General features: G+C 41.4%; 1 protein-coding gene across 17 annotated transcripts in view; it reads left to right on the top strand.

The window, feature by feature from the left end:
- The window catches only part of LOC130180391 (inositol 1,4,5-trisphosphate receptor type 1), a 67,786-nt gene that overhangs the window by 4,513 nt on the left and 35,412 nt on the right, over positions 1-27,861 (top strand). For 8 of the 17 annotated variants that reach the window (XR_008829410.1, XM_056393899.1, XM_056393905.1 and 5 more), the window contains exons 4-37: positions 10,741-10,850; positions 11,493-11,579; positions 12,162-12,320; positions 13,178-13,276; positions 14,009-14,092; positions 14,709-14,855; positions 14,991-15,086; positions 15,438-15,482; positions 16,665-16,819; positions 17,982-18,081; positions 18,424-18,584; positions 18,682-18,823; positions 18,986-19,144; positions 19,363-19,535; positions 19,993-20,112; positions 20,376-20,570; positions 20,725-20,976; positions 21,074-21,215; positions 21,322-21,475; positions 21,630-21,820; positions 21,942-22,216; positions 22,307-22,472; positions 23,171-23,344; positions 23,444-23,518; positions 23,640-23,777; positions 23,854-23,979; positions 24,065-24,265; positions 24,364-24,615; positions 24,895-25,020; positions 25,128-25,256; positions 26,123-26,149; positions 26,623-26,743; positions 26,861-27,045; positions 27,669-27,817. Coding sequence is in view for 16 of the 17 variants with exons in the window: in XM_056393899.1 (XP_056249874.1) it covers positions 10,741-10,850; positions 11,493-11,579; positions 12,162-12,320; positions 13,178-13,276; positions 14,009-14,092; positions 14,709-14,855; positions 14,991-15,086; positions 15,438-15,482; positions 16,665-16,819; positions 17,982-18,081; positions 18,424-18,584; positions 18,682-18,823; positions 18,986-19,144; positions 19,363-19,535; positions 19,993-20,112; positions 20,376-20,570; positions 20,725-20,976; positions 21,074-21,215; positions 21,322-21,475; positions 21,630-21,820; positions 21,942-22,216; positions 22,307-22,472; positions 23,171-23,344; positions 23,444-23,518; positions 23,640-23,777; positions 23,854-23,979; positions 24,065-24,265; positions 24,364-24,615; positions 24,895-25,020; positions 25,128-25,256; positions 26,123-26,149; positions 26,623-26,743; positions 26,861-27,045; positions 27,669-27,817 (4,915 nt within the window). In the remaining variant the exon portion in view is untranslated. The remainder of the gene's footprint in view (positions 1-10,740; positions 10,851-11,492; positions 11,580-12,161; positions 12,321-13,177; positions 13,277-14,008; positions 14,093-14,708; positions 14,856-14,990; positions 15,087-15,437; positions 15,483-16,664; positions 16,820-17,981; positions 18,082-18,423; positions 18,585-18,681; positions 18,824-18,985; positions 19,145-19,362; positions 19,536-19,992; positions 20,113-20,375; positions 20,571-20,724; positions 20,977-21,073; positions 21,216-21,321; positions 21,476-21,629; positions 21,821-21,941; positions 22,217-22,306; positions 22,473-23,170; positions 23,345-23,443; positions 23,519-23,639; positions 23,778-23,853; positions 23,980-24,064; positions 24,266-24,363; positions 24,616-24,894; positions 25,021-25,127; positions 25,257-26,122; positions 26,150-26,622; positions 26,744-26,860; positions 27,046-27,668; positions 27,818-27,861) is intronic. The other 9 variants (XM_056393957.1, XM_056393980.1, XM_056394015.1 and 6 more) reach the window with 3 other exon arrangements.

The raw sequence follows: 27,861 nt of genomic DNA on the forward strand, positions 1-27,861 counted from the left end.
TGCGGAGGTAGAGGCAGATGGAGAGAATCAGCTCTGATGTTGGTTTGTTGGAAAACAACAACACTTGAAAAGCTGCTTTCCAAACAAAAGCCTTGAGATGCCTCTTTGGGTTAACCCGCTATTATTAGCCCTCATACAGGAAGTAGAACTCATGACCCTCAGTTCTCAGGCTAGAGGTTTCTATCTCTGGGGAGAGGCCTTGCCTGACATTGTGCACAGAATATGGGTGTTATTGAATGCTTCTGTGGAACATGTTACAGGCTCTTATACAAAATATAAAAAGCAGTATTTTTTCTTGATGCTGCTGAATAAATATTTGATTGAAAATGCAACATTATTGGATCTTTGGTAGATAAATGATGTTTGATTGCTGAAGAAGTTACGTATGAGGAATATCCTCTTAATGCATTGTTTTAAATTTCAAGTTAAAGAATTCCTATCAAGTTTCACAGTTTTGGAATAACCTAAGGATACCTTGTTCAAGAGATGTAGCGCTGATTAGTTGATTAATAAGTTAGTCTTCAACAGAAAGATAATCAACAACTCTTATGATTATTGATAGGATGTTTAAGTCATTTTTCATGCATAAATATCATTATCAAGTTCCAGCTTCTCCTGCTTTTCTCTGCCTAATATATGATTTTAAACTGAATATCTTTGGATTTTGGACTGTTGGTTAAATAACACAAGCAGATTGATTACACAATAAAGGGCTTTTTGAAATTGTATTTTCTGACCAGACTAGACAATTATTTGGTGAATTGAAAAAACAATTGGCAGATTTATAATCACTAGTTTTACACTGTTGCTTTGCAGACTCTCAAATCTTTGCAATGTTAATCAACTTGATTTTTAAGGTTCTGCAGCTCGGCTTTGATCTGTGTTAGACAGCATGTATTCCATTTGCACACACTCACACTTTACGACGCTATCTGCTGTCTCAAGGGTACAAGGAAGAGTGCACTGTATTTAGAAAGTAGAAAGCTTTGATGTGAGCAGTGACCCACACGGCTCAGCTCTTCAGTGGGTCTCTGGTGTCCCAGGACAGGTTATCTCCCTCTAGAGAGACAATCACTGTCAGCACGATAAACACAGAGTGCAGACTGATACGTCCACGCCTGCAGCAACATGAAAGACGAGCCTCTTTCTCTCTGTCTCTGTTGCTGTGTGTGTTTCAGTGACCCTATTCCCTGGACCTACACAGGGAGGTTGAAATAAATGGCATCAAAAACATGCTGGCAGCCTCTGTACTTGTCTAACAACTGCAGTTTCCCATCCAAACCATGATCACCACCCAACCAAGCATAAACATCTATTTTGCAGTTGACTTAGCATCATGGTGTTCATCTCTTTCTGCTATAAACACACTTAAAAATCATACGATGAAGACTGATTTAATAGCATACTGTGTGTTATATCTGAACTTGGAGAGTATGCTTGTGTCTGGAACCAAAGAGAAACAATGCGGCTTTGGCTCTTTCAGGATCAAAACTGTGTTTGTTTAATTATAATTGTTTGTATGGCTATTATTGGCAGGAAACATGTGATTGTAGTGTGGGATCCACCTATTGGCTCACTTATACAGGAAGGCTTTCACTAATCACTTTGCCTTATTTAAACTTCCATCCTCCCACACTCGGTTTTCCCTCGACTCACTTATAAAACGCATCACAAGCTACAGTCCACTCAGAGAAGGAGTCCTGTCCTAAATATGATCCACTGCAGGACACTAGACACCTTTGCCAAATAAATGTGTTAATTATTGCAGGATAAACTGTATATGTTGCAGACATTTTTACCTGCCTTACCTTTTTTCCAACATCTGTGCAACACAAACGCAATGTGAAAACATGAAATTGTGGCTAAAGCTTTAGGTTCAAGAGATGTTGCCTCTACAGCACACTTGAACATAAGCTATAAGTGCTGCTAAAGTGGCTTCAGTAAGTCCTCCACCATGCCAGCTGGTCATGACCAGAAGAGGCTGATGGTACAATACAATGGAGTAAAAGTCAGGATATCTCAGACCCTGCTGCTTCTGATTCGACCCCTCTTCTTAATCTGCTTCTCTCAAGTCCTTCAGCTTCATGGAAGCGCAATGCTAAACTGCTGTAGTACCCCTTTAAAGTGACAACACCTATTTTGGCGTTGCCACCTGCAAATGACTTCATAAATCTAGTTATAGATCATTTTTCTCCAGAGCAGTCATTGTGACATGTGTAATTAATAAAATGAATGATGGCTCCATCCAGCTGTGTCAGTTCCTGGGTCCTGGTGTTTTGCATGCAGATTCACTGGGACACAAACAGAACCACCTGCCCACCTGTGCTTTTTTTCTGCTGTAACATGTCAAGTGTGTGCACAAAACCAGGACCCTGAAATTGAAGCAGCAAAGTAGAGTTCAGTCATTATTAATATTATTTACATCTGCACTTTTCCTACTAACCCTAACCCATGTCAAAATGTCCTCAATGGAAGAATTACAGTATACTGTTTTTTTGCAGTTAGTGTACAAGAAAACAACATAATTAATTGTTTCATACTAATGGGAAATGATGCCATACATGCACCTTTATATGTGAATCAAACAGGGACACTGCTGCCAGTTAAACTTCACAAAGAGAAGGCTAAATGTCTTTTTAAAGGTTTTATTTTTTATTGTTTTTTTTGCAAGATCTTTCTTCTTCTTCCCACCACGGTTTCTAACTCTCAGCAGCACCTCCATTTACTTTATATATTGCATTGTGGAACAATGGTTTTTTGAGTACAGTTGATTTTGTCACTGACACGTTACTGTAAACACTAGAAAGCTGTTTAGAATCAGTATGGAATAGAATACCAAAATAATCACTGCTGATGCCTTTTCTGGTGAAATGCCTCACTGTGATTTGTCACGGTTAGTCTGACAACATCACAAATAAGATAGATAAATAACCTAAACAACTTTAAAATTAAAAAATAAATGGAGTGCTGTGAGCCATTATTTGCTGTACAAAATTGAGGTTGCCATAGAAAACTCTTTTATAAGTGTGAAACATTGTTAAACCAAACAAGAAACACGTTTTCCCTTGTTCAAACATCCACAAACAGTCTGGCAGTATGTGCTTACATATCTGTATTTTTTATTTTTTTCCTCCAAACTTCTTTGGTAACTTCTAATTTGAGTCCTCTGGGTGTCCTTTGGCAGCACAAAAGCTCTTCTGTCCCTCCTCATTTGGGAGGCTCTCTCAGCTGTTTGAGAGAAACACAGTTGTGCAGAGATAATCCCACTAAGTGGACGATATAAGGGCACATAGCCAGAATAGTCATGTCTACCGGGCCTTATACTGTCACTGCTGAGGTATGCTTAACATTTCCTCCCAATGTAAACACAAGCACCCTCCACACAATCACACTCTCACTCGTAAGCATACGCTGAGACATCAGGACGCAGTTGCCTTGCTTTGTATTTCACCCAGACAGCATTTGAAATACCATTACACACCTACACACAGTTCAGCAGAGTACACAGAGCTACAGTCAGAACATCCAAGGCATAGAAAGCACTGTAACATTGCTTTGTGTCAGTTTAAAAAAAGAAAAAAAAAAAAAAAACTCTCTCTCTGATTTATACTTCATCACTCAGTCATTTGAATGTCAGACCACTTGTCTTATTTGAAGTTGCTATGGTGGCAGTGCTTTTTGTTGTGTGTTGAAGTTGCAGTGTAAATTGAATGGTGCTTTGTTCATATGTCATCCTCTTTTAATTTTCCTGTACTGAATCATCAGTCACCATTATTTGCTAATACTTTGCAAAAATATTTAAAGCAGTATTTCCCAAAGCTGAAAACTTTAAATGCATATCGAAGCTTTATGCAACCTAGTAGCATTGACATATATGGATAGTAAATGGATGTTGGTAATTGGCAGATTTTTGAAGTACATGATGTCCACCATTTGCCAGAAAACAGCATGTAAGGGCAATCATTAGGGTCGTGGCGCAATCACACATGCATAGTTGACTTTAGCCCAAGTCGGTCTTTATTTATCCTTGCCTCCACTTGATATGCATCACCCACTTGCCCAGACAAAAAGGAAGATCAATATTGAAGCCTCATACAAAATTAGATTAAAGTACATCTTACAGTATATGGGAGAAAAAGGAGGATCGGAACAGACTCAGAAATCAGAAACAAAACAGAAAGTGAGGGGGTATCAGAGCATCCCCTGCTTGCACAGAAAAAGCGAGAGCCATTTTTTCCTCTTGTTTGTTAGTAGCCTAACATTACTATTGCTAAACCAGTAGCAAGTGAAAACCATTTAAGCAATAGTGTCTCCTGGCTTCACATATCTGTAACTCTTGGGTTGTTTGCTTTTTAAAAAAACCTTTTTTGCCATCTTGTCTCCTATCTTAATTTCCTCAGACGTTGTTTTACTTGTGGATGCACAGTGAACATTTATACCTCATTTTAGAGCATTAACTCCTTACCACCACAAATCTGTTGTCTACCCATGCTAACCACTGCCGCTGTCAGAGACACACTGCAGACTAACTGGGTGGTTCATCTGAGATAAACACCAGGAACCATTCTGTCTTTAGTCCCTTCCTCTCCTAATAACCGCATGTATTGCTTTCCTGTCTTATGAGGGAGAAGAGGTCTTGCAGGAAACAGTCAAGGGAAGCTGTTGTTGGTCGGCCCATTTATTGTCTTAAATGCACTGCAAGGGATTAGTTGCTTCCTCTATAATTTCTCCAACAGGATAAGAACCTTGGAGCGAATAGCAGTTTATACAAGCCAGATCTTTGAGGATATTTTTGATTTGACACAGAATATAAGAAGTATTGTGCAATGTTTGTTTCTAGGTAATTCTAGGTATTGTCTAATCACGTCCCTGTTTGTGTTTAAACACAGATGACTTCTTTGTGATGTGGACATGTCAGGATTTTTCTCACATGATGTGCTTTATGACAGACAACAGAGAATGTAGAGGAGATGAAGTGGAAATTTGAGTTTTAGTCTTTACTAGTTCTGCCATTGTACCATTGTAAATTATGTAGCTTTGTGTTTATGTACAGTACATCAAACTGAAGGCTGCTTATGTTGTTGCTTTTCTTACACTATCAAAGCTGCACTGATAAAACTTCCTTAAAAGTAAGTCCTCTCTGTTGGCTTTATAGCATTTCATACTTTTTATGGTTGGCGGGGCTATAATCATCTTCCAGTTTATCTTCTTGAATCTGGGGAAGTTTGTTAATGACTAAATTAACTTTTTATCAGACTGTTCATGCCTAAAGAGCTGGTGTTTGTTTTCTCTCTGTTGCCCTTGAGAAAACCACTCATAGTATGCATGACACCATTGATATTCTAACACATAAATAGACAAGGTCCACAAAAATCATTTAAAGCTCTCCTCCAGGTATGTTTGAATCCATCCATCCATTTTTCTGCTGCTTATCCGAGGTCGGGTCGCAGTGCCAGCAGGGCAGGCAAAGTAGTCCAGACGTCTCTCTCCATAGCAACGTTTTCCAGCTCCTCCTGGGGGATTACGAGGTGTTCCCAGACCCAAACTCATCCCACACCCGGGTTTCAGCATCAGTGCCGCAGCCGCAGCCGCAGCCGCAGCCGCAGCCGCAGCCGCAGCCGCAGCGCTTTGGCCTGCCGCTGCTTGTCTGCTGCTTCAGGAGACCCCTGGGCCAGCCAGGCCTGAAAGGTCTCCTTCTTCCGCTTGTTAAACATTGATCTTAGGCCTAAGGTGTTCTGGTACCAAGTATACTTATGAACCACCTTATGTTTGAACATGGTGTTTGTTATGACCAATCCATGGCAAGCACAGAAGTCCAACAACTAAACACCTCTTGGGTTCAGTTAAGGCAGGTCCATCATTGCCCTCATGAGCGTTGAATCCCCCAGAACTATTGTCTTAACCCACTCCAAGGGACAGACAATAGGCACAGACAAAAGTCAGAGGCCCCCCCTTTAGTGACTTCTTGCATGTGATTAGTACCAAGACACGGTAGATTTGCTTAAAGGTGGTGCCAGAATCTAACACCATTTTCCACAGCTCTGAGTCAGCTGTTCTCTCAACAGTATGTGTGCGTATGTGAGAGACAGAGCGATCTTGTTGAGTTTGACGAAGAGGGCTCATTTTTGTTGAGGCATGATACCTTTTTAACATGCATCATTTAACATGCTGTCATTATGAAGCTCTTCAGGCCTAACACTGCATTTATACACCGCACATGTTGTACACACGTGTTTGCACATTTTGTAGGGTTGCTTTTTTTCAGTATACTGACCAGTAAAGGGTCAATGTCCTGTCTAGTCAAGCGTAAGCTACAGTGCATCACTTTCCCAAATGTGAATCTAGTCATGGTCCTACACGTAATGATTGTATCTGTAGTTAGAGGCTTGAAATTTAGATTAAGTAGCACAAAATGAGGACTAGAGACTTGACCTCCTAAAACATTGGACTGAATTGAAATTTTGAAATCAAAACATTTGAGTCTGAAGTTCAACCACAAAACAATAAAAAACAAAACAAAAACAAAGCTGCCTTCCATAACCACACTTTGAGAAACCTTACCTGAAGGTGAAGGTGTTCTTGCACTTGTAAAGTACATTAGTTGCCTAGCAAATACTTCAAATACATTTTTTTGCATAAATTAAACAAACAATACATAAAATGTTAATTAATGAGCTTTACAGGTGCTGGAAAGTGGATTTTGTTACCCTCAGACAGGGCCAGGCTTAGTGTTTCCCCTTGTTTCCAGTCCAAGTGCTAAGATAAGCTAAGTGGCTATTAGCTGTAGCTTCATATTTAACTAACAGACATGAGAGTGATGTTGGTCTTCTTTTCTAACTCTTGGCCAGAAAAGGAATAAATGTCCACCTTGGCTTTAAAGGCTTAGTTTTTAGGCTTATGCAATGGAAGGACTTTATATTAGCACTGTAAAAATACTATAAACACAGTTTTGAGAAAAATGTGCTAGTCCACTTTTATTTTAATAGTCAACATTCAGAGAACTGAGGGACTTTCATTTGGCTTGCATTTTGCATATAAAGCTTGTGACTTGAAAAAACCTGCTGGCAGCTAAAGGTGATATTTCAGTATATTTATCTTTTTTGTTTTTCTTACCAGCATGCTACATTATATTAGGTTAGTGTACATGGGGCAGCCAGTATCAAAGATAGTTTTGTTTCTGACTTCAAATAGATATTTGAGAGCTGAATAAAGTCACATGTATGCAGCGGGGGTTCCAGTTGTAAAAGAGTGTTTTCAGTTGCAGGGATGTTAATGAATCACTGAGTTTTCTACCCTCTGGACTAGTCCCACCACTTCTCCTGCACAGTGACCCAACAAGGAATCCTCACTCCAGATATCAGTATTACTGAACTGACATGTTTCCCAGCTGACTGTGATTAAAGGCAAACCAATGCGAGCTGATCATCTGTCACACATGACACTCATATTTACATGTTGTGATTGTGAGTTGAGATTACTTGTAAAATGGCTGTATCAAATTATAGGGCAGCTCACTCGTCAGACAGGAGCTTCCAGTCGACGTGTGTTCATTGTCAGTTGGCTTTTACACTTGCAAGCTCGATCCAGTTCCGGTGTGAACTTAACAACTTTTTATTTGTATGTACTTGTGTGAACAGAAATACACATTTACTCAATTTACAGCAGCGAATAGCTCAAGGTCTCACCATCTCTCTGTCCTCCCTCCCTCTCTCTCCCTCTCTCTCTCTCTCTCTGTCTTTGTCTGATTCACATTCTTTTACTCTCTTTACTTCCTGTTGTCCACACTTTTCTTTCACTTCCTTTTCTTTGCTTTTCTAACCGTATTTTGGGTCAAGCTAAAGTAAACCATATCTGATGTGAGGGGTTGAGGGGGGGCAAGAGGAAGATTTGGGAGATAGAGACCATTAACTCTGAGGGAGAGAATAGTGCATGAAATGGTTAGAGGAATTCAGAAAGAGAAGGAGGGATGATAGAATATCGAGGGGGGAAGATAGGGAGTCCCCACCCTCTTCTCTCTCCCTCTGTCATCCCACTCCCCTTCTCTTGGCTGGCCTTATTTGGTCATGTTACTGTGGCTATAGCAGGAGGGGAGAAAGAGAGAGAGAGAGAGAGAATGAGGGAAGGATGGACAGATTTTTCTTTTTTCTCCTCTTTTCGCCTTCTCAGAAGAGAGCTTCGGTCTGATGAGAGGTGAAGCCAGAGGAAAGCCAGGACACGGAGGGAGGAGTTGCTGGTGGACAGAAGATTAACTCTGTAGGGAAATTTGTCACACTAGCTCATGCGTATTGGTTTACTGAAAACTGAGCTTTCGGTGACTGTAAAAGTCTGTGTGTGCTTCAGTTGCAGTCGTTGTGCAGCTTGTCACAGAAGAGGAACTCTTCTGGGACTAAAGAGGAACTCTGTCATGCTAAAATTGTATCCACATGCAAATGGAGGGGCTGTTTTTTTCCCCTCCTGTCGAGTTTCTACACTATCTATGAAAATGAGCAGCGCAATCAGAGTCTGCTGACGACAGTAGCGTCTCATTGTTGCTGTGGTTACAAACACTGACTCTGACTGACCGCAACTTATTGCTCTGTCACAACACACACACACACACAGACACGCACACACATATATACATGCTTTCCTGTCCCTCATCACTCCTCCTTGAAACTGACAAAGGCCTTTGATCTTCATTCAGGACAATTATGAATCTGTGTTTGAAGTGCAAGCACACACAGATGCTCAGAGAGGAGTGCATGGAAACAGTGTGTGTTTATATTTTTTGCTCCTCAAGTCTTTGAATATATCACCGGACATGTCAAAAAGGTGTCATTTATTCAGTTAATCCTATCATGTATTTAAAAAAAAAAAAAAAAAAAATCTTTTGTTAAACTGTGGGTTTTGTGTGTTTTTTTTAATGTTTTCTTTCAACTTGTTTTAGAAACTCAGACCTTTAGTGTTTGTTGGTTTTATGTTTAGCTGTGGCTGTGACGTGTTTCCCACACTGTAGTGCAGTCCTCTCCAGGTTTCACTCAGAGCGTATTAATATATTTCCATATATTGTGTAAGTATTTACAGTGTAGGTATGCCTACCCTTTGGAATGACCTTTCTGTGTGAATTGGTCATAAAATGTGATTTGATCTTCATCTCAATCACAAATGTGGGCAAACACAGTTTGCCTAACGTAATAACACGGACAATTCTTATCTTTTGTCGCTTTATTGAGCACAGCCATTCAACATTCGCAATGCTGGTGGAAATAGTAGGTGAACTGAATTTAATGACTGGTCGAACCTCCTTTGACACCAATAATGTGAAACGAGCTCTTCCAGTAGCTGCTGATCAGAGCGGCTCAATGTTCAGGAGGAATTTCAACCAGTCTTCCTTGTAGAACTGCTTCAGCTGGGACATATTCTTAAGATATCTCTTTTAGGGATGATATTTCTCTTCATGTCATTCCACAGCATCTCCACTCCAACAGGTGGATCTTCTGTTGTAGATTTACTTGTGATATTTAGGCTCATTGTCCTGCTGCATCGCCCAGTTTCTACTAAGCTGCAGCAGGTTTACAGCCCCACTGTCATTATCCTGTAAGATACCTTGATAAACTTGGGAATCCATTTTCCCCGTGATGATGGCGAGCTGTCCAGGCCCCGAGGCTGCAAAGCCCCAAATCATGATGCTCCCTCCACTGTCCTTTACCTTTGGGATGATGTTTTAATGTTGACATACATAGTGCTGCATATTCTCCCCAGACAATTCAACCATAGTTTCCTCAATCAATAAAACATTTTTCCCAATAGTGTTGTGAGTGTGGAGCTGCTCTTTGGCAAACTTCAGGGATGCAGGCAAAGTTTTTTTTGGAGAGCTTCCTCCGTGGTGTCCATGGCAGAACACCATATGCAGAGATGTTAACCAGCTCGATCGATTCCTTCGAGCCTTTAGCTGTTTCTCTGAGGTTCTTTCAGATTTCTGATCATTCTGCCTTTTGCCTTTGGAGTCGTCTTAGCTGGACGCTCACTTCCAGGGAGAGTAGCCGCAGAGCTAAAACTTTTCCATTTATAGACAGTTTGTCAAACTGTGCACTGATGAATATCTAAAATCTTTGAGATGACTTTGTGATCGCTTCAGCTTTATGCAAATTAACGATTCTTGATCCAAAATCTTATGAGATCTTTTTTTTTTTTTGCAAGGGATGTTTCACATCAGCAGATGTTTCTTGTGAACAGCAAACTGAAACTGTTTGAGTGTTTTTTATAATTCATTAAGTAGCTCGAAGCCACACTTCCAATCTGGTTTCATTGATGGGACTGCAGGTTTGATAACTCCTGACTCTTATTAGCTTTTGTTAGTGTCATTAGCTGAGGGGGGTAACATCTCATTCCAACCTAAACTGTGAATGTTTGATGTTTACAATACAATCGTGTGTGTGTTATTAGTTAGAATAGATTGTGTTTGTTCATAATTGTAACTTGGATGAAGATCTGACCATATTTTAGGACAAATGTATACATAAATGGAAGTAATCCCAAACGGTTCTCTTACTCTTTCTTGGCACTGTATCTTTCTATGTCTGTTTATGTCTCTTTTTTTTTCTCTCTGACTCTCTGTCTCTCTGTATGCACCAATCTATGTGAACATCTGTCTGTTTGCCTCTACAGTGTGTCTTTCTTTCTCTCTCTCTCTCCACATATCTCCATATCTATAGATGAATCTTTGTCTGTATTTATTTCTGTCTCTGTCTCTCTGTGCAGACTGTCTTTTCAGACTGTGCCCTATGAACCGCTACTCAGCCCAGAAGCAGTTCTGGAAAGCAGCGAAGCCTGGAGGGAACACCGACACAGTGCTCCTCAACAAGCTCCATGTAAGTCAAGTGACGACATAATCACCTCCCGGCAAGTCACCACGGACCAGAGCGATACACACAGACCTGTCCTCGAGGCTCGCAGGGTGAAGAAAGAGAACAGAGATAGGGAAGGCGAACTTCTTCAAAAGTTTACATTTTCATTTTGCAGTTTCAATTTGGATGAAAATGAAAGCATGGCTGCAAAGTGAATGTAAAGAAATGTTGATGCTGTGCACAGCTTAACAGCAGGTTTCAAAGGGATTATGTATATTTTCTGAGGTAGAATTTTAAAGTCCTTTTATAGACATTTCACTCCTACTGTCCTACCTTTCTGCCCTCTACACTCTCCTTTCTCTCTTTCTGCTGTGGTGCAATACCATTTAAAGCAATCTGCTATCTGGCCACACAGTCATAAAATGGAAGATTACAATCTCTTGTTCGTTTCTATGGAGATGTGAGCCAGAGTTTTCAGTTGAAGCTCCTCTGTTGAAGTGTAATTTCTTTTGGCTGAGAACATTACTACTCTGTTGCCCAGCAAACCAATCAGATTACTTCTCACCAAATGACTGTGTTTAAGTGGTATCAGTGAAAATTGTTGTGTGAGGTGTTCTGTTTTCATTTTTTAAAACACACCTCTTTTATGTGTCTGTTGCTTCACAGCATGCAGCTGACCTGGAGAAGAAGCAGAACGACTCTGAAAACAAAAAACTACTTGGAACAGTAATTCAGTACGGGAATGTTATTCAGGTTTGTTTTTCAGATGTAGAAATCATCTGCTTGGTATTTATTCTGATAAACTTTGTTGAGACTACCACAGAGTTTTTGATTAAAATGAGATTACCCTGAAATATGCCAGCGATTGAGGAAATTCTCAAACACCTCAGCCTAAGTGCACCTTTAGCATGTTCCCCAATATTAACTCTTAAATAAAAGCAAACCAGTATTACCGTCCCAACAAATGAAATACATATGATAAAGTATACCCTCTAATACATCCTGAACAGAGAATACTTGAAGCTGCCTCCTAAGACACACTAATAATGAAACAAAAGCAGCCAAACTTCACAACAAGCACGTGCACACATATGCACACTCATTATATAAACCACAAAAATCAATAAACCGCCCACAGTATATATAGTAAGAAGATGAATTTCAGTGAAATCGCTGTGACTCATCACAGAATGACACTACTTAGCAGGCGTCTCGAATACAAGCTGCTTTCTTGTAGTCAGCACACCATCAGCAGCACTTCTTCCTCACGTTACATTTCAGTGTGTCTAATGAATTTACGTGTCTTGTCTTCCACTGTATATTGTCTCTGCTCAGCTCCTCCACCTAAAGAGCAATAAATACCTGACGGTGAACAAACGTCTGCCCGCGCTCCTAGAGAAGAATGCCATGAGGGTGATGTTAGACACTGCTGGAAATGAGGGCTCCTGGTTTTACATACAGCCCTTCTACAAACTACGCTCAATTGGGGACAGCGTGAGTCATCATTTGTATAAGTATGGTGCATTGTGGGTATGCCATACTGTATTTGTCATTCAAAATAGAATTGCTGATGTTATTTCTTTTTATTATAGCAGGGTTACTAATTTGCACTTACAGTAGTAAATTAGTACTATAAGGTCAAGACTGCAGGATCAAGGTGCAGACACCGAGGGCAGAGGTCTTCTTTGCCATCCTGATCCTCATTCTGAGGCATGTATCCAATCACATCTATCCCCGGATGGAGCTGTGCCAACACCCAATTGGTGTTTACCTGGTCACAAAGCTCTTGTTGGCAACCGCTCTTCTTCCCTGCAGCAGGAAGTAGTGGGCCGGTGCCCAAGGACAAAATGAACCATGGCAGAGGCCGAGCCTTTCTACTAAGCTCTTCTCAAAGTAGGTATGGCGTGAGGCCTAAGCAGCAGGCCCTGCATAAAAATAAAACTTGGGTCAGTCCTTACCTGCTGAAAATAGCGAGAAGACAATGACATGCGGATGGATACTGAGGTTCACTTATTATTGCCTACATGCATGTCAGAGATTCAAACTTGCATATATGATGAATGTGTTGCAGTGTCCTTAGAGAAGATGTACATTTGGTGCTTCCTTTCAGTACCCACTGCCTAAATAAAAGTAAATCTTTTGAAATAAATCATTGAATACACTTAATTAAAACTCAGTAAAATAAAATGCACTAGACGAGAGTGTTTTCATGAAACATCAGGGTCCTGATGGCTTCCTGCCGTTCCACCTAATCCCCACCTTACACAGCTGCTCTGCTTGTGCCAGAACTACAAAGTATAACGTTTGTTCTTTTATGTTTCACATTTTTGTGTTTCATTTTGTGATGGCAGGTGGTGATCGGGGACAAAGTGGTGCTGAACCCTGTGAACGCTGGTCAGCCACTCCATGCCAGCACACACCAGCTCGTGGACAATCCAGGATGCAATGAGGTTTGGCTGAGCCACTGCAACTCATCTTCACTCCTTAGATGCTTCTGTGGGAGTTTCTGCTGTTCAGAATCTAATTATAGCTTCTTTTTCCTCATAATCTCTGCTTGGTTATTAGCTACCTGATAAGAAACAGTAAGGGATTGTTCCTCTGTCCTCCTGATTCAGCACAGTTAAGCAGCAGGCTAACGCTAACACAGCATCTGGTGGATTGTTTCTCTCTCATAACACTAGACTGCTCTGGGTTACTTAACAACATTACACATTTTTCCTGTTTACCAACAGTGACATATGTCACATGGTTAGAATATAAGCTAAAAATGATGCATGTCATCAAGTAGCAAAGGAACCAAGATACAAATCTTTTCAGTTCTGGATTGACATGCAGTAGTCAATCCTAACACTGTAGTTGTTAAATTACTGTTTCTGCTGCCTTAGTTATTGCGCATGGAAAAAGTCTTAAGTTCTTAATGAATATGCATAATAAATACTATAAATATGTACTTAAATTCATATTTAGTCGAGTTAGACAAGACATTGATGTGTAGAACAGTTTATAAAGAAGAGTCATGAGTAACTTAATGTGCGTTTACAGGATGAGGAAAAGCGTTAATCTCCACAAACACAAAGCCATCCCTTGAACTTTTGCAGTGTTGTGTCAATGTTCCCACTGTGCAGGAATGCTGCCAGGAGATCGTAGCTACAGTCACGTCAAATTGTTTGTATGTTTTTCAGGTGAACTCGGTCAACTGTAACACCAGCTGGAAGATTGTCTTGTTCATGAAGTGGAGCGACAATCAGGAGATCATCCTTAAAGGGGTTTGTCTCACAGCAGCTACCATCAAACACATTATATACAGACCTATCTGTTCAGTAGAGCATTACATGCCACATTTTATAGTCACTACAACAGATAGAGATGTCTTTTTTCTCAGATAAAGTAGGTCCAATACAGCACAACTGAAATCAGTCATGAAAGAACTTACTTGCCATTTTGTCTCAATGAAAAAAAAAAAGTTTTTCCATCTGCAGGTGCTGCTTAATGGCCCTCATTAAGAGCTGAGTGTTTACAAATGAGACTGTTTTATTGGTTATTCAGCAGCTTGTTACGCTAACTGCAGCAGCCAAAGTGCTCCTCCAAAGTGTGTGACAAAAACTGTGAATGTACCAAACTAATCTTTAGCTATTAATCGAGCGAGTGAAACTGGTGTCAGTCCACATTGATTGTCTACAAACGTGTAACTTTCAGTGGGGAGTGAATATCAATTAGAATAGGTTCTGCTTTATTACAGGGAATGTATTCTGTGGAATATGAAACATGCTGTAGACCTGCTAGAATAAATATTAGCTTTTTAAAATGAATGTCTCAGACTTATAAGTTGGTTTTAAGGTGAATACTGACAGTAACAAATGTTCTGCTTCTTCTTCTTTCCAGGGCGATGTGGTACGTTTATTTCATGCAGAACAGGAGAAATTCCTCACATGTGATGATCACAGAAGAAAACAATATGTTTTTCTTCGCACTACTGGACGGCAGTCAGCTACCTCGGCAACAAGCAGCAAAGCCCTATGGGAGATCGAGGTGAGGAGGAATATTTTTGGAGTTGGTTTTGCTGATTGTGTACAGCAGTAAACATAAAAACTGCGAGTGTGTTTCCCAGCACTTCCTTATATCAGCGCTGGTGTAACATTTTTCCGCTGTGTGCTCCGGTATCAGGTTGTGCAGCATGATCCGTGTCGAGGGGGGGCAGGATACTGGAACAGCCTGTTCAGGTTCAAACACTTGGCCACTGGACACTACCTGGCTGCAGAGGTTAGTCCACCGCAGACACTGGAACAAGGCAAAAATCAATCAAATCGATTTAACCAAATACATTTATATCATTATATTGTATATTCACTTGAATGGGATCCCACTATACAGTATATAGATAAATTTTAGGAACAATCGATGCTGCTTATGGTCTTTACATTGAAAGAAATGTTGAGAAAAAGAGGCAGAATAGAATATTCACTGTTTATTTCACACAGTTACTTAACTGTGAAGCAGCTTTTAAGACAAAGAAAACTGTCATTTAGACTAAATGATGGTGTCACATGAACTCCAGACAATATCGAGACTAGCTTTTCATTACAGGAGGTGAACCACTTTGCGTTTTTGCAGGTGAATCCAGAGTATGAAGAGGAGTGTCTGGAGTCCCGCTCTTCAGTAAGTAAACCAAGCTGAAAGACTGGTCTGCATAGTGGGTTTAAGATTTATATTTATATATATATATATATATATAAAACCCTATAAAATGTAATATATCTCCAAGAAGTGTTGAATAAATGACTTTTCAGAATGTATTCATTATCTTCAATACAACAACAATATTTAACTACTGTGGTAAAGCCAAGTGTGGTAAACCGCTAGAAACAATAGTAACAGTATCTACAATGTTACTTCTAAACTCCTTGGTAAATTCTCTGAACTATGGCTTCAACCGCCCACAAACAAACTCCCAGATGACACCCTGCATTGTTTTTTCCCAGACTGTGAGTTTGTGACTTTGGAGACAACATGTCCCTTGTTATATACCATACATTATACTTTACAGTAGTGGTATTTACTGTGAGTGAGAAGGAATTACATTTCAGTGACCAGCAGATGGCAGCCTTGCACTGTGAATGCATCTTTCAGTTATGGCGCATCAGTCCTTTGCTCCCATTGCTCAATGAACAGACTGTGGCTTTCACTATGAAGGTGTTCACATCTGCTCACCAGGCGCCAGTGACAAGGGAACTGGCTCTCAGTCAGCCTGCTCCTAAGCTTACTGCCTTGCTACTACAGTAAAATAATCATAATCATAGTAAAATAAACCTAAAAATATACCCAAATAAGGTGGAGTATGGCAGAGGTCCTGGGCAAAAGAAAACCACCCCAGGTTATTGTTCTGACTATTTTCATTATAGTTGAGTCCTTTTGCAAACAGGACTCAAAATTAAGAAAATAGAAGTGCCTAACTAACTTAACCAAGATATTTTCTTAATTTTGTCTAGTCTAGAAATCTACTTGAAGCTAAGACTGATTTGATGAAGTCGGTTTGTCATTTGTCTTTTCTGCCGACCATTATTGGCTTATTGAATTAACACTGTGACAGTTAACTTGGAAAATTCAACTAACAAAAGAAAAGACTAGTTGTGCTCCATTACAGAAATCCCCTCATCCGCTGCATTTCATCCTCCCTGTCTTGAGTTAGCTACTAGAAATCTCTCCACGGTAATTATTGTTAACCTTCTCAGTGACATACCTGACCCCTGGTGATCCTGACACACACACACACACACACACACAGGTTTTTTCATGATGGAAATTTCTAATCAGACTGTGTTTTTTGACCTTTCCCTCCAGCTGGACTCAGAGCAAGAAGCCTTAAGAGCCCGTTTGAGAAATGTCCAGGACAAAGTCATGTACACCCTTGTGTCTGTTCCTGATGGAAATGACATTTCCTCCATATTTGAGCTCGACCCCACCACCTTAAGAGGGGGAGACTCATTAGTGCCCAGGTAGGAAGGCCATAACGACACGTTGGTGAAGTGTTTCCAGCTCAGACCCGTGTTACTACAGATATGACTGTAAAGAAGGACATGGTCTATTCCCTGGTCCGTCATTCTTTCCACTGATCACCACACAGCACGTAGGGAACTTCCATTGCATATTAAGTTGTCATCATATGGTTGCAAAACAATAAACCACGGTTTGTGTGTGTGTGTGTGTGTGTGTGTGTGTGTGTGTGTGTGTGTGTGTGTGTGTGTGTGTGTGTGTGTGTGTGTGTGTGTGTGTGTGTGTGTGTGTGTGTGTGTGTGTGTGTGTGTGTGTGTGTGTGTGTTAAAGCTTGTTAATTTAAGAGAGTGTTTGACTTACTGTTACTCATGTTAGGGGGGTTATGCTGGTGGAGTTCTCGTTTATGCTGGTGATGCAAGCGAGGATATTCACACTAACACATTGCAGTAACTACAGATAAGGCTTTTTGGCATGTGTTGGTGAGAGCAGATGTGTTTCTGCTTGTTTCTAGTGAATATGGATTTCTTGTGCATCTGTGACAAATTAAACATGGCACAGGCTCACAGTATTTTACAAGAAGTGGTGTGACTTTCACTAGAGTATCTCAAGGAAGAGGAAGCTGTTGTAAATTCACACAGCTGTGATGTGTCCATGTGAGCACATCAGGTCTTGCTGCAGCTTGAAGTTAAAGCTGTTGTGCTTCTTGTAAGGTGATGAGTGGGTCTGCGGAGGAGGAGTGTGATAATTGAGAATAATACTTTAAGTGCTTTTTCTTGTTCATCCTTGTATACTTTTACCCCAATTATTATCTTTTTTAACTTGTAATAGAGTTTTTCTGCTCTTACTGAAGTAGGAGATCTGAATACTTATTCTGCCGCTGACTATCTTGCAACATGAGTTACGAGTACAGACAGCATGAGTTTATATTTGATTTTATAATGTAAATAGATTGGTAGCAAGGATGTTTGCACATTTGAGGGACGCTCAAGAAGAAGAACAGTGCTCTGTGCTTGCAGTTATTTGCAGTATTGGAAACCTTTAATTGAAGATGCTGATATGCCATTTCAAACATTACCCGTTTCACGAGTTGGCCTGTACTGTCCAGTATTTATGTTCTGAAAACAATATGCAAACAGTAATAACTGGAATAAAATGTGTTCTCAGGAACTCGTATGTGCGCCTCAGGCACCTGTGCACCAACACATGGGTTCACAGCACCAACCAGCCAATTGACAAGGAGGAGGAAAAACCTGTCATGCTGCGTGTGAGTGACAGTTCATATGCATTAGCATGTATATCACTAGTGACCTGTTGCAGCTTTTGTCACGACTACATGTGCACATGTGTGTACATGATGCTGAGGTGAAGCGCTGCTGTCTGGGATTATATGATTTTTATGAGTCACCAGTAATAAAAATCTAAACCAACTGCTGACAGGTGAAAAAGCACCTGTGCAAAACCCTCCTCCCTGATGTGAAATCATTGGTGTTTTAGAATTTAATATTAAGTGTCATTATCCATGGCCAAAGACCACTTCTGAATACTCAAAAATATCACACATTTCTCTACTAGATGTCAAAGTTGTCCATTTCTTTTCTGATTCAAGATTGGCACATCTGCACTCAAAGAGGACAAAGAGGCTTTTGCCATTGTGCCTGTCTCCCCGGCTGAAGTGAGAGACCTTGACTTTGCCAATGATGCCAGTAAAGTGTTGGCCTCCATTGCTGGAAAGCTGGAAAAAGGCACCATCACACAGAATGAGCGGAGGTACGCGTTGTGGTGCCAGCTTACCAATTTGTTAACGGGAAACAGTATAGTCACAAATTATTTCTTTGTGTGTCCGTGTGTTTTCATGTGCAACCAGAGCGGTTACTAAGCTTCTGGAGGATCTGGTGTTCTTTGTTGTGGACATTCCCAACAACGGGCAGGACGTTCTAGAGATCATGGTCAACAAACCGAACAGGGAACGACAGAAACTCATGAGAGAACAGAATATTCTCAAACAGGTGATGTCTAAATACAGCAAACATTCTGAACACACTCTGTAGATGACATTTTCCATTGAACATGAACTTGTTTCAACCTCACTGAACTCCCCTCAACCCCGTCTTTTAATCTTTGTGACTTCAGTAAGGTTACAACTGTCACAACCTTATCTGTGCACTCAGATCTTCAAGCTGCTGCAGGCTCCCTTCACAGACAGTGGGGATGGCCCCATGTTACGGCTGGAGGAGCTCGCTGACCAGCGTCATGCCCCCTTCAGACACATCTGCCGCCTGTGTTACCGGGTTTTACGTCACTCTCAGCAGGACTACCGCAAGAACCAGGTAGTTTGTCAGCCCTAAAACTCTTCCCTACGAGTACTGGCACTGTATGACATGGGCATGTATGTGCCACTGGAGTTTGTAGAAAGGTACATTCCATATTTCCTTGAGTAAATCTAACAGTAAGTGAAAGATACTCTCTCTAAAACAATTTACGGTGTACTAGTGTAATGGCTCTATCATCTTGTTTTGCTCAGACTGGTTATCTCTCTATCCTGCAGGAGTATATTGCAAAACAGTTTCGCTTCATGCAGAAACAGATCGGCTATGATGTCCTGGCAGAGGACACTATCACAGCTCTGCTCCATAACAACCGCAAGCTGCTGGAGAAACATATCACAGCTGCAGAGATTGACACGTTTGTTAGCCTGGTCCGCAAGAACCGAGAGCCAAGGTCGGTCTGCCTGTCTGTCTGTATACCACGTACAGTACATGATGAGCTGGCTAACAGACAGAATCAAAGATAAAATGATTTGATAATAATTTATCATTTTAATGATAATGTGTTAAATGCATCTTTATACCCTGATTATAATGCACATGCAATGTCCTGATCACACAGTATATTCTCTGCACATGAATGCACGCATGACAGTGTAAACTACCATAACCAGTAACTGACAAATAAGGCCTTTATTTTTAACATAGATCGCTGAACCTGGTGATCAAATAAAAAGTGTATTGAAATGACCCACTGATACATTATTCACTCTGGAAGGTTGTTACAGTTTTTGCAGGCTGACATGACTCTGGTGCTCATCTTACAATGTTTTTTTTTTTTTTTTTTTCTTTTTTTGTGAAATGGGTGATTGAATTTTGTTTATCTTGTGTGTGTGTGCATGTGTGTCCAGGTTCTTGGACTACCTGTCAGACTTGTGTGTGTCAATGAATAAGTCCATCCCTGTGACACAGGAGCTCATCTGTAACGCAGTGCTGGATCCAGCTAACGCAGACATCCTCATAGAAACAAAGTGAGTCCTGTTCACTACTGTAGGTCTGGAAATAGCGTTTTATAGATAGATTAATAATGAAAATAATTGTCAGTTACAGTCCTGGTGGCACCGTATTAGTAAAGGTGTGTACATTTTTTTTTTTAACAGCTTCTAAGATGTAGTTTCTGTATCTTGATACTAAACAATGCTTATGTTGAAATTTTGTCACAAATGTTTTCCCTCAGCTTAACAAAAAAATGTATTTGTTTTTTTTTCTCCTCCTTTACCCGCTCTTTCTGCAGACTGGTGCTATCGAGATTTGAGATCGAGGGTGCGCCGCTCGGGGAGAACTCTATTGAGTCGGAGGAAGATGAGGAGGAAGTGTGGTTGTTCTGGAAGGACAGCAATAAAGAGATCCGCAGTAAAAGCATCAGGGAGCTGGCCCAGGATGCAAAGGAGGGCCAGAAGGAGGACCAGGAGGTGATCAGTTACTACAGGTAAGAGGATACTGGACTTTGTTTTTCCATGTGGTTGTTTGAGGTAAAGGAGATAACGATAGTCGCCTATCTGAGTCAGCTTATGGTGCTGATGACTGTATGGATCACCCGTGAGGGTAAAACAACTTGCCTGAGACTGTGTATATCACCACAGGTACCAGCTGAACCTGTTTGCCAGAATGTGTCTGGACCGCCAGTATTTGGCGATCAACAAGATCTCTGGCCAGCTGGACGTGGACCTGATCTTGCGGTGCATGTCGGACGAAGACCTGCCCTATGACCTGCGAGCCTCCTTCTGTCGCATGATGCTGCACATGCACGTAGACCGTGACCCCCAGGAGCAGGTTACGCCTGTCAAATACGCACGACTCTGGTCCGAGATCCCCTCAGAGATCGCCATTGACGAGTGAGCAGATGGACAAATTTACCACATGTTCATTGTAGAATATCTCTCTTGTGTATTGAGCAACTTTTCTTCTTGTTGTTTTTGTGTGTTGCTGTAGCTACGACAATGATGGAACATCCAAAGATGAAATTAAGGAGCGATTCTCGCAGACGATGGAGTTTGTGGAGAACTACCTGAGAGATGTGGTATGTCAGAGCTTCCCCTTTGCGGACAAAGAGAAGAACAAGCTCACATTTGAGGTCAGTCAGACTCACTCTGTACATATCATCCCAGTCACATCATAGTCGTCACATTATAAGGCTGACATTGGCAAACCAATTTAATGCATTCATCGTCCTTGTTTAGGTGGTAAATCTCGCCAGGAACCTGATTTATTTTGGTTTCTACAACTTCAGTGACCTGTTGAGACTAACCAAGATCCTGCTGGCTATTCTAGACTGTGTCCATGTGAGCACAATTCTCCCTTTCAACAGACTGGACAAAGGAGATGAGAGTAAAGGTATGAATGCCCAGGGTGGTCAGTGGAGGTCCAAATATTTCATGCACATGAAGCTGATCTCTGTGTGTGCCTGTGTGTGTGTGTGTGTGTGTGTGTGTGTGTGTGTGTGTGTGTGTGTGTGTGTGTGTGTGTGTGTGTTTTTGTGTGTTTCCAGGCAGTAACGTGATGAGGTCTATTCATGGTGTCGGGGAGCTGATGTCCCAGGTTGTCTTGAGAGGAGGAGGCTTCCTTCCCACGACTTCCACCAACAGCTCAAATGGAGGTGCAGTCAAGACTCAGACTGAACCAGAGAAGCAGGACATACTCGTCATGGACACCAAGCTCAAGATCATCGAGATCCTGCAGGTGAGGGACATGCAAGGATATACTTAAATGCACATTACAGCATACAGTACATCAGAAACGGTCCTTCCATCCTCCAAAATATTTCCATAAACCCGCTGTTGTTTTCTATCCTGTCCTGCAGTTCATCCTGAACGTCCGCCTGGACTACAGGATCTCCTGTCTGCTGTCTATATTTAAGAGGGAGTTTGATGAGAGTAATTCCCAGAGTGAATTATCTCTAACTGGAGCAGCGGAGGGACCAAACAATATGCCAGGTCAGATTAATATGTGGCTTCATTTTATACAAATGTTAATGACAATGAAATGGACAAAAAAAAAAAAAAAAAAAATTGTGATTCCAGGGGCTTTGGATTTTGAACACATAGAGGAGCAGGCAGAGGGGATATTTGGTGGAAGGTAATAACAGTCTCGACAGAGAAAGATTCACAAGACGCACAAAAGAGGATGTAGTTGTCATTGCGAGTGTGTTTTTCAATGCCATTCTAGTGAAGAGAACACCCCACTGGACCTGGACGATCATGGTGGTCGCACCTTCTTGAGGGTCCTCCTCCACTTGACCATGCACGACTATCCTCCTTTGGTGTCCAGAGCCCTGCATCTGCTCTTCAGGCACTTCAGCCAAAGGCAGGAGGTTCTGCAGGCTTTTAAGCAGGTATCCTGACAACTCGTACAATAACCATTTGTATTCCCGTAGGCGCACTTGATTGTTTTCATACAAAATAAGCTCATGAACTATTCGTGCTTCCCTCGCAGAGATGGAAAATATTCAAATATTAATATTCATATATCCGTAACAAGAGATTGAGGTACTGTTCTGTGCAACTGTGACATACAGTATACGCAAATGCATTCAGAGTGGCATTCCAGTTTGTCTGCTCCGTACTCCGTATTGCTACATAAACACTCAGCTACCAGTTTATTAGGCACAATCAGCTGAAACTAATGCAGCTCTGCAATAAACCCAAATTGTTGAAACTGTTATAGAGAAGTGTTGATTCAACTTTGTGGTCATTTTGGAGGATGTAGGTTTTTAATGCTGCCGAACTGTAATGCTTCACACAGAGAGGTGGTTCCTGTTACTGAGCCTAGCAGCGCTGACATAAATGGCGACAAAAAAAAATAAAGACACCTGTCAGTATAATGCAACACAGCTCGACAGCACCACAAAACACAGTCTTAAGAACAATCATACAGTTGAATCAACACTTCTCTACAGCAAGTTTTAACAAAAAACTGAACATTACAACCTTCATGGAGGGAGGATTTATTACAGCATTGTTGTGTTAGACTGCATTCGTTTTTTCACCAGGTGTACCTAGTAAAATAATAGCTGAGTGTACGCATCAATAGGTCCAGTTGTTGGTCACCAGCCAAGATGTGGAAAATTACAAGCAAATAAAGTCAGACCTGGACCAGCTGCGCTCTATTGTAGAGAAGTCTGAGCTCTGGGTGTACAAGAGGCAGGGGCCAGATGAAGGCATGGACGCGGGAGACGGGCTGTCCACCGAGCCAGACCATAAAAAGGTGCAGTACGCTGTACATTCAAAAGAATCAAACAACACTGTAGTATCTTAACTAGAGAGAGGCTTTGTTCTCTGATACACTGTGTCTGATTTTCTGCAGGGAGAGTCTGGGGGCGCAGACAAACCAAAGAAAGCAGAAAGTACAAGCAGTTATAACTACAGAGTGGTGAAAGAGGTAACTATCTTGCCTCTTTGTATAGTTAATATGTATGGCGGATTATGTTGTATAGCCCTGGTGCAGAGGCTTATTTTAATCTCACTTCCTTGCATTCTGCTTCTCTCTCACTTTTTTTCAGATCCTGCTGCGGCTCAGCAGGTTGTGCGTCCAAGAAGGTTTGTCAGGTAGGAAGAGCAAGAAACAGCAGCAGAGGCTTTTGAGGAACATGGGGGCTCATGCTGTGGTCCTCGAGCTCCTCCAGATCCCCTATGAGAAGGTATCTGTGGCTTTCAGTGAAACGTTGTTCAGTGTACGAGCGGGCAGATCTTCACATCAGCCATTTTCACCTCCAGGGAGAAGATTTGCGGATGCAGGACATCATGAAACTTGCCCATCAGTTCCTACAGAACTTCTGCGCAGGAAACCAGCAGAACCAAGCCCTGCTGCACAAGCACATCAATCTGTTCCTCAACCCAGGGGTGAGCAGTCATGCTAGATCACACACCGCTCAATACTGAAAATCTCTGGTCTTAATGCATCTCCCCTTTTTTTTCTTATGCCCAGATTTTAGAAGCTATCACCATGCAGCACATCTTCATGAACAACTTTCAGCTGTGCAGTGAGATCAATGAGCGCGTGGTTCAGCATTTTGTCCACTGCATTGAAACACACGGCCGCAACGTCCAGTACCTCAAGTTTCTGCAGACTATTGTCAAAGCAGAGAACAAGTTCATCAAGAAGTGCCAAGACATCGTCATGGCAGAGGTCAATCCTCGTTGCCACACTGTTCATTTCCGCCTCTTTGTGTTTCCGCTAGGCTACAGGCCCCTGATGTAATGGTGTATATTTGTTTCTCCCCACAGCTGGTGAATGCTGGTGAAGACGTTTTGGTCTTCTACAATGACCGCGCCTCCTTCCAGACACTGGTCCAGATGATGAGATCAGAGCGTGACCGCATGGATGAAAACAGTCCTCTGATGTACCACATTCACCTGGTGGAGCTCTTGGCTGTCTGCACTGAGGGCAAGAACGTCTACACAGAGATCAAGTGTAACTCCCTGTTACCATTGGATGACATAGTGCGGGTGGTAACACATGAGGACTGCATCCCTGAGGTGAGAGCAGCCTCAGGCAAAGACGTGCTGAGGATTGAGCAGCAATTTGAAAACATGTAGCCAGTAAATTAGCCAGTTACTCACCCAACAGAACTGGAGTATTGCGTAACACTTTTTATTCTCTTTATATTTAACCTTGGAGCTTTTGCAGTGTGGCTACTGTGCAATGAAAAGGTTGTATTCATTGAGCATTGTTGATGGTTTGATGATTTTTCCCACATTGGAGCCATGTTTTTTTTTTTTTTTTTTTTTACATTAAATTTAACCATAACCTTGCAGGTGAAGATCGCATATATCAACTTCCTGAACCACTGCTATGTGGACACTGAGGTGGAAATGAAGGAGATCTACACCTCCAACCACATGTGGAAACTCTTTGAGAACTTCCTGGTTGATATTTGCAGGGTAAGGGACAAGCAGCAGCTCTATGAAAACGATAACATCACCCAGGAAATTAGAAAAAATGACTAAAATACGATGAGCAAATTTTGTTATGTTTTGGGCTTTTCCAGGTGTGCAACAATACAAGTGATCGCAAGCATGCGGACACCATTCTGGAGCGCTATGTGACGGAGACAGTCATGAGCATCGTGACAACTTTCTTCAGCTCCCCCTTTTCTGACCAGAGCACCAGCCTGCAGGTATGTGATCGCAACCACATGACAGCAACAGCTGCTGTGCGAAACACTTGGCAAAGGGAGTTTAAAAGCATGTAGTAGCAGTAGCTTTGAATGAGACAGATGATAGATGGTTGAGCACCAGGGGTTAATCTCTCCGGATATCTTCCATGTAACTTCCATCCTGTTAATCATGTCATGCTTTAGGTGGCCATCAGAAAAAATGTAAGTACATTGAATTGTATTAATTTCCCCGTGTAATTTTAACCAAATAGTGCGATGCCTCAGAGAAACTCCTCCCTGAAAAGCCTGACTCCACAATCAAATCATCCTCTACAGTGATTTTCATACGACATGCTTCCCTAAGAATAGATAGAATCAGTGCTTCCGTGAAGTTTCTCAGAATGTCTTCTTCTGACCGACATCATGTGTTTTAACCAGAATTATATTAGTTGTGCTTTAGTAGAGCAAATTGCACATTACTAAGTTAAAAGTTAGTTGTGAATGTTGCCATCCTGCTGTTGTCATTCTATTGTAGATACACAACAAAGTTCCCCTTGTAAAATATAAGCAAACTTTCAAAGATTCATAGAAATAATCTTTTATTCACAAAATCTATATTTTCATGCACTGTTAATAACTTTATAACCTGTCCTTTGTTCGAACGATAATGCTCCTCTCGGTCGGCTCCCAAAGCGCTTCTGAACTATCATCTCACACTTTTCTCAAACAAGACGACATTGCTTTGCAAAAATAAGTAGAGCGCTATACATGTCTCCAGAGTTGACCGTTGAAATGTATAAAGATGTTTTTGGAAGTATGTGCATGATGCATGTTGATTATCCTCTGTGCATGTTTATTTTCCTCACTGCTTGTATCCTCTGCTGCAGGCGTCTCTGTTGGGGAAAATATTTCAGGTATTTGTTGCAATTTAATTCAGCAGGGAAAACAGAGCTGGGTGTTAGAGAGTCTTGTTGGGTCTTTACCTTGTTACCTTATTATTTGCTGTATGTATGTGTGAGCCATCTGTCAAGGAAGTACAATAGAAGTAATTTTCACTGTGCTCAATTTGGGTAAATGTCTGCTCAGGGATTGATGGGTCTCTTGGAAAAGTAGCAAATCACCACTGAGTCCGCATGCTGGTCTCACTACAGGTGCTGTCACTTGTATCATAGACACACAGAGGTGTGTTTGTGTGTGTCTGTATGTGTGTGTGTATGGTACTAAAACGCTAATGTTCCAGACCATTGGTGCTGACATCTGATGGATGGTTATCTTTCATTTTGTCACAGAACATTTTTCTTTCTTTCATGACTTGAGAAGTTACTTGCAGCCTGATAAATATAATAATCTGCAGCCACTCTGCCTTTTTCTTTTATCCTCCTCTCAGACCAGGCAGCCTGTCTTTGTGCAGCTGTTGCAGGCAGTGTTCAGGGTCTACCATTGTAACTGGCTGATCCCAGTCCAAAAGGGCTCTGTTGAGAGCTGTATAAAGGTGCTCTCTGATGTTGGTAAGATCAATACAGTACCCATCTCAGCAGTCACATCAACTTCTAAAAAGAATCCTGTCTCACACGGCCATACTTTTAAGGTCTAAATCAGTGTGTGTGCTTGTGTGTACCTGGCAGCCAAAGGCAGAGCTATAGCCATCCCAGTGGACCTGGACAATCAAGTGAACAACCTGTTTGTGAAATCCAACAACATCGTCCAGAAGACGGCCATGAGCTGGAGACTCTCTGCTCGTAACGCTGCCCGCAGAGACTCGGTGGTGACCGCTTCACGTGACTACAGGAACATTATCGAGAGGCTCCAGGTACAGTAAGAACAGGACATTCAGAAAGTGTTCAGACCCCTTCACTTTCTTTTTTTCTGGACTTTATGGCAGAGTGGCCAGATGGAAACCTCTACTCAGAAAGTTGTAAAAAGCTCAACCTGAAGGTAGCTCAGACTGTGAGAAACAAGATTTTCTGGTCTGATGAAACCAAGATTGAGCTGATTGGTCTAAATTCTAAGTGTGTCATGGCTGGAGGAAACCAGCAATGACACAATCCTGTCTCTGATCTCTACAGGAAGTTACTTACACCTCATGACTTGGTTTTGGCTCAGATATCATCTGTGTGACCTTAGGTGTGTGCCTTTCCAAATCATGTCCAATCAGCTGAATTTACCACAGGTGGACTCCAATGAAGGTGTAGAAACCATCTCAAAGATGATCAAGAGAAATGGGAGACACTTCAGCTATATTATTACATTATAAATTACATTTAAGTTTTTCCTTTTTAATAAATTCAGATTTAGATTTTAGCATGAGGCTGCAACATAACAAAATGTGAAAAAATTGAAGGAGTCCGAATACTTTCCCATTGTACTATACGTGTGTTTATTCTTCATTCAAATTTAACAGCATTAAGGGTGTTTTTTTTGGCTGGGCTGTAGGACATTGTGTCAGCTCTCGAGGACCGTCTCCGTCCCCTTGTCCAGGCTGAATTGTCAGTCCTGGTGGACGTGCTGCATCGGCCAGAGCTGCTCTTCCCTGAAAACACAGACTCACGCAAGAAGTGTGAGAGCGGAGGTTTCATATGCAAGTAAGCAATACAAATATCACACATATAAGTGACATATGAGTAAG

Source organism: Seriola aureovittata, chromosome 2, assembly GCF_021018895.1.
Source record: "Seriola aureovittata isolate HTS-2021-v1 ecotype China chromosome 2, ASM2101889v1, whole genome shotgun sequence".
Taxonomy (NCBI): domain Eukaryota; kingdom Metazoa; phylum Chordata; class Actinopteri; order Carangiformes; family Carangidae; genus Seriola; species Seriola aureovittata.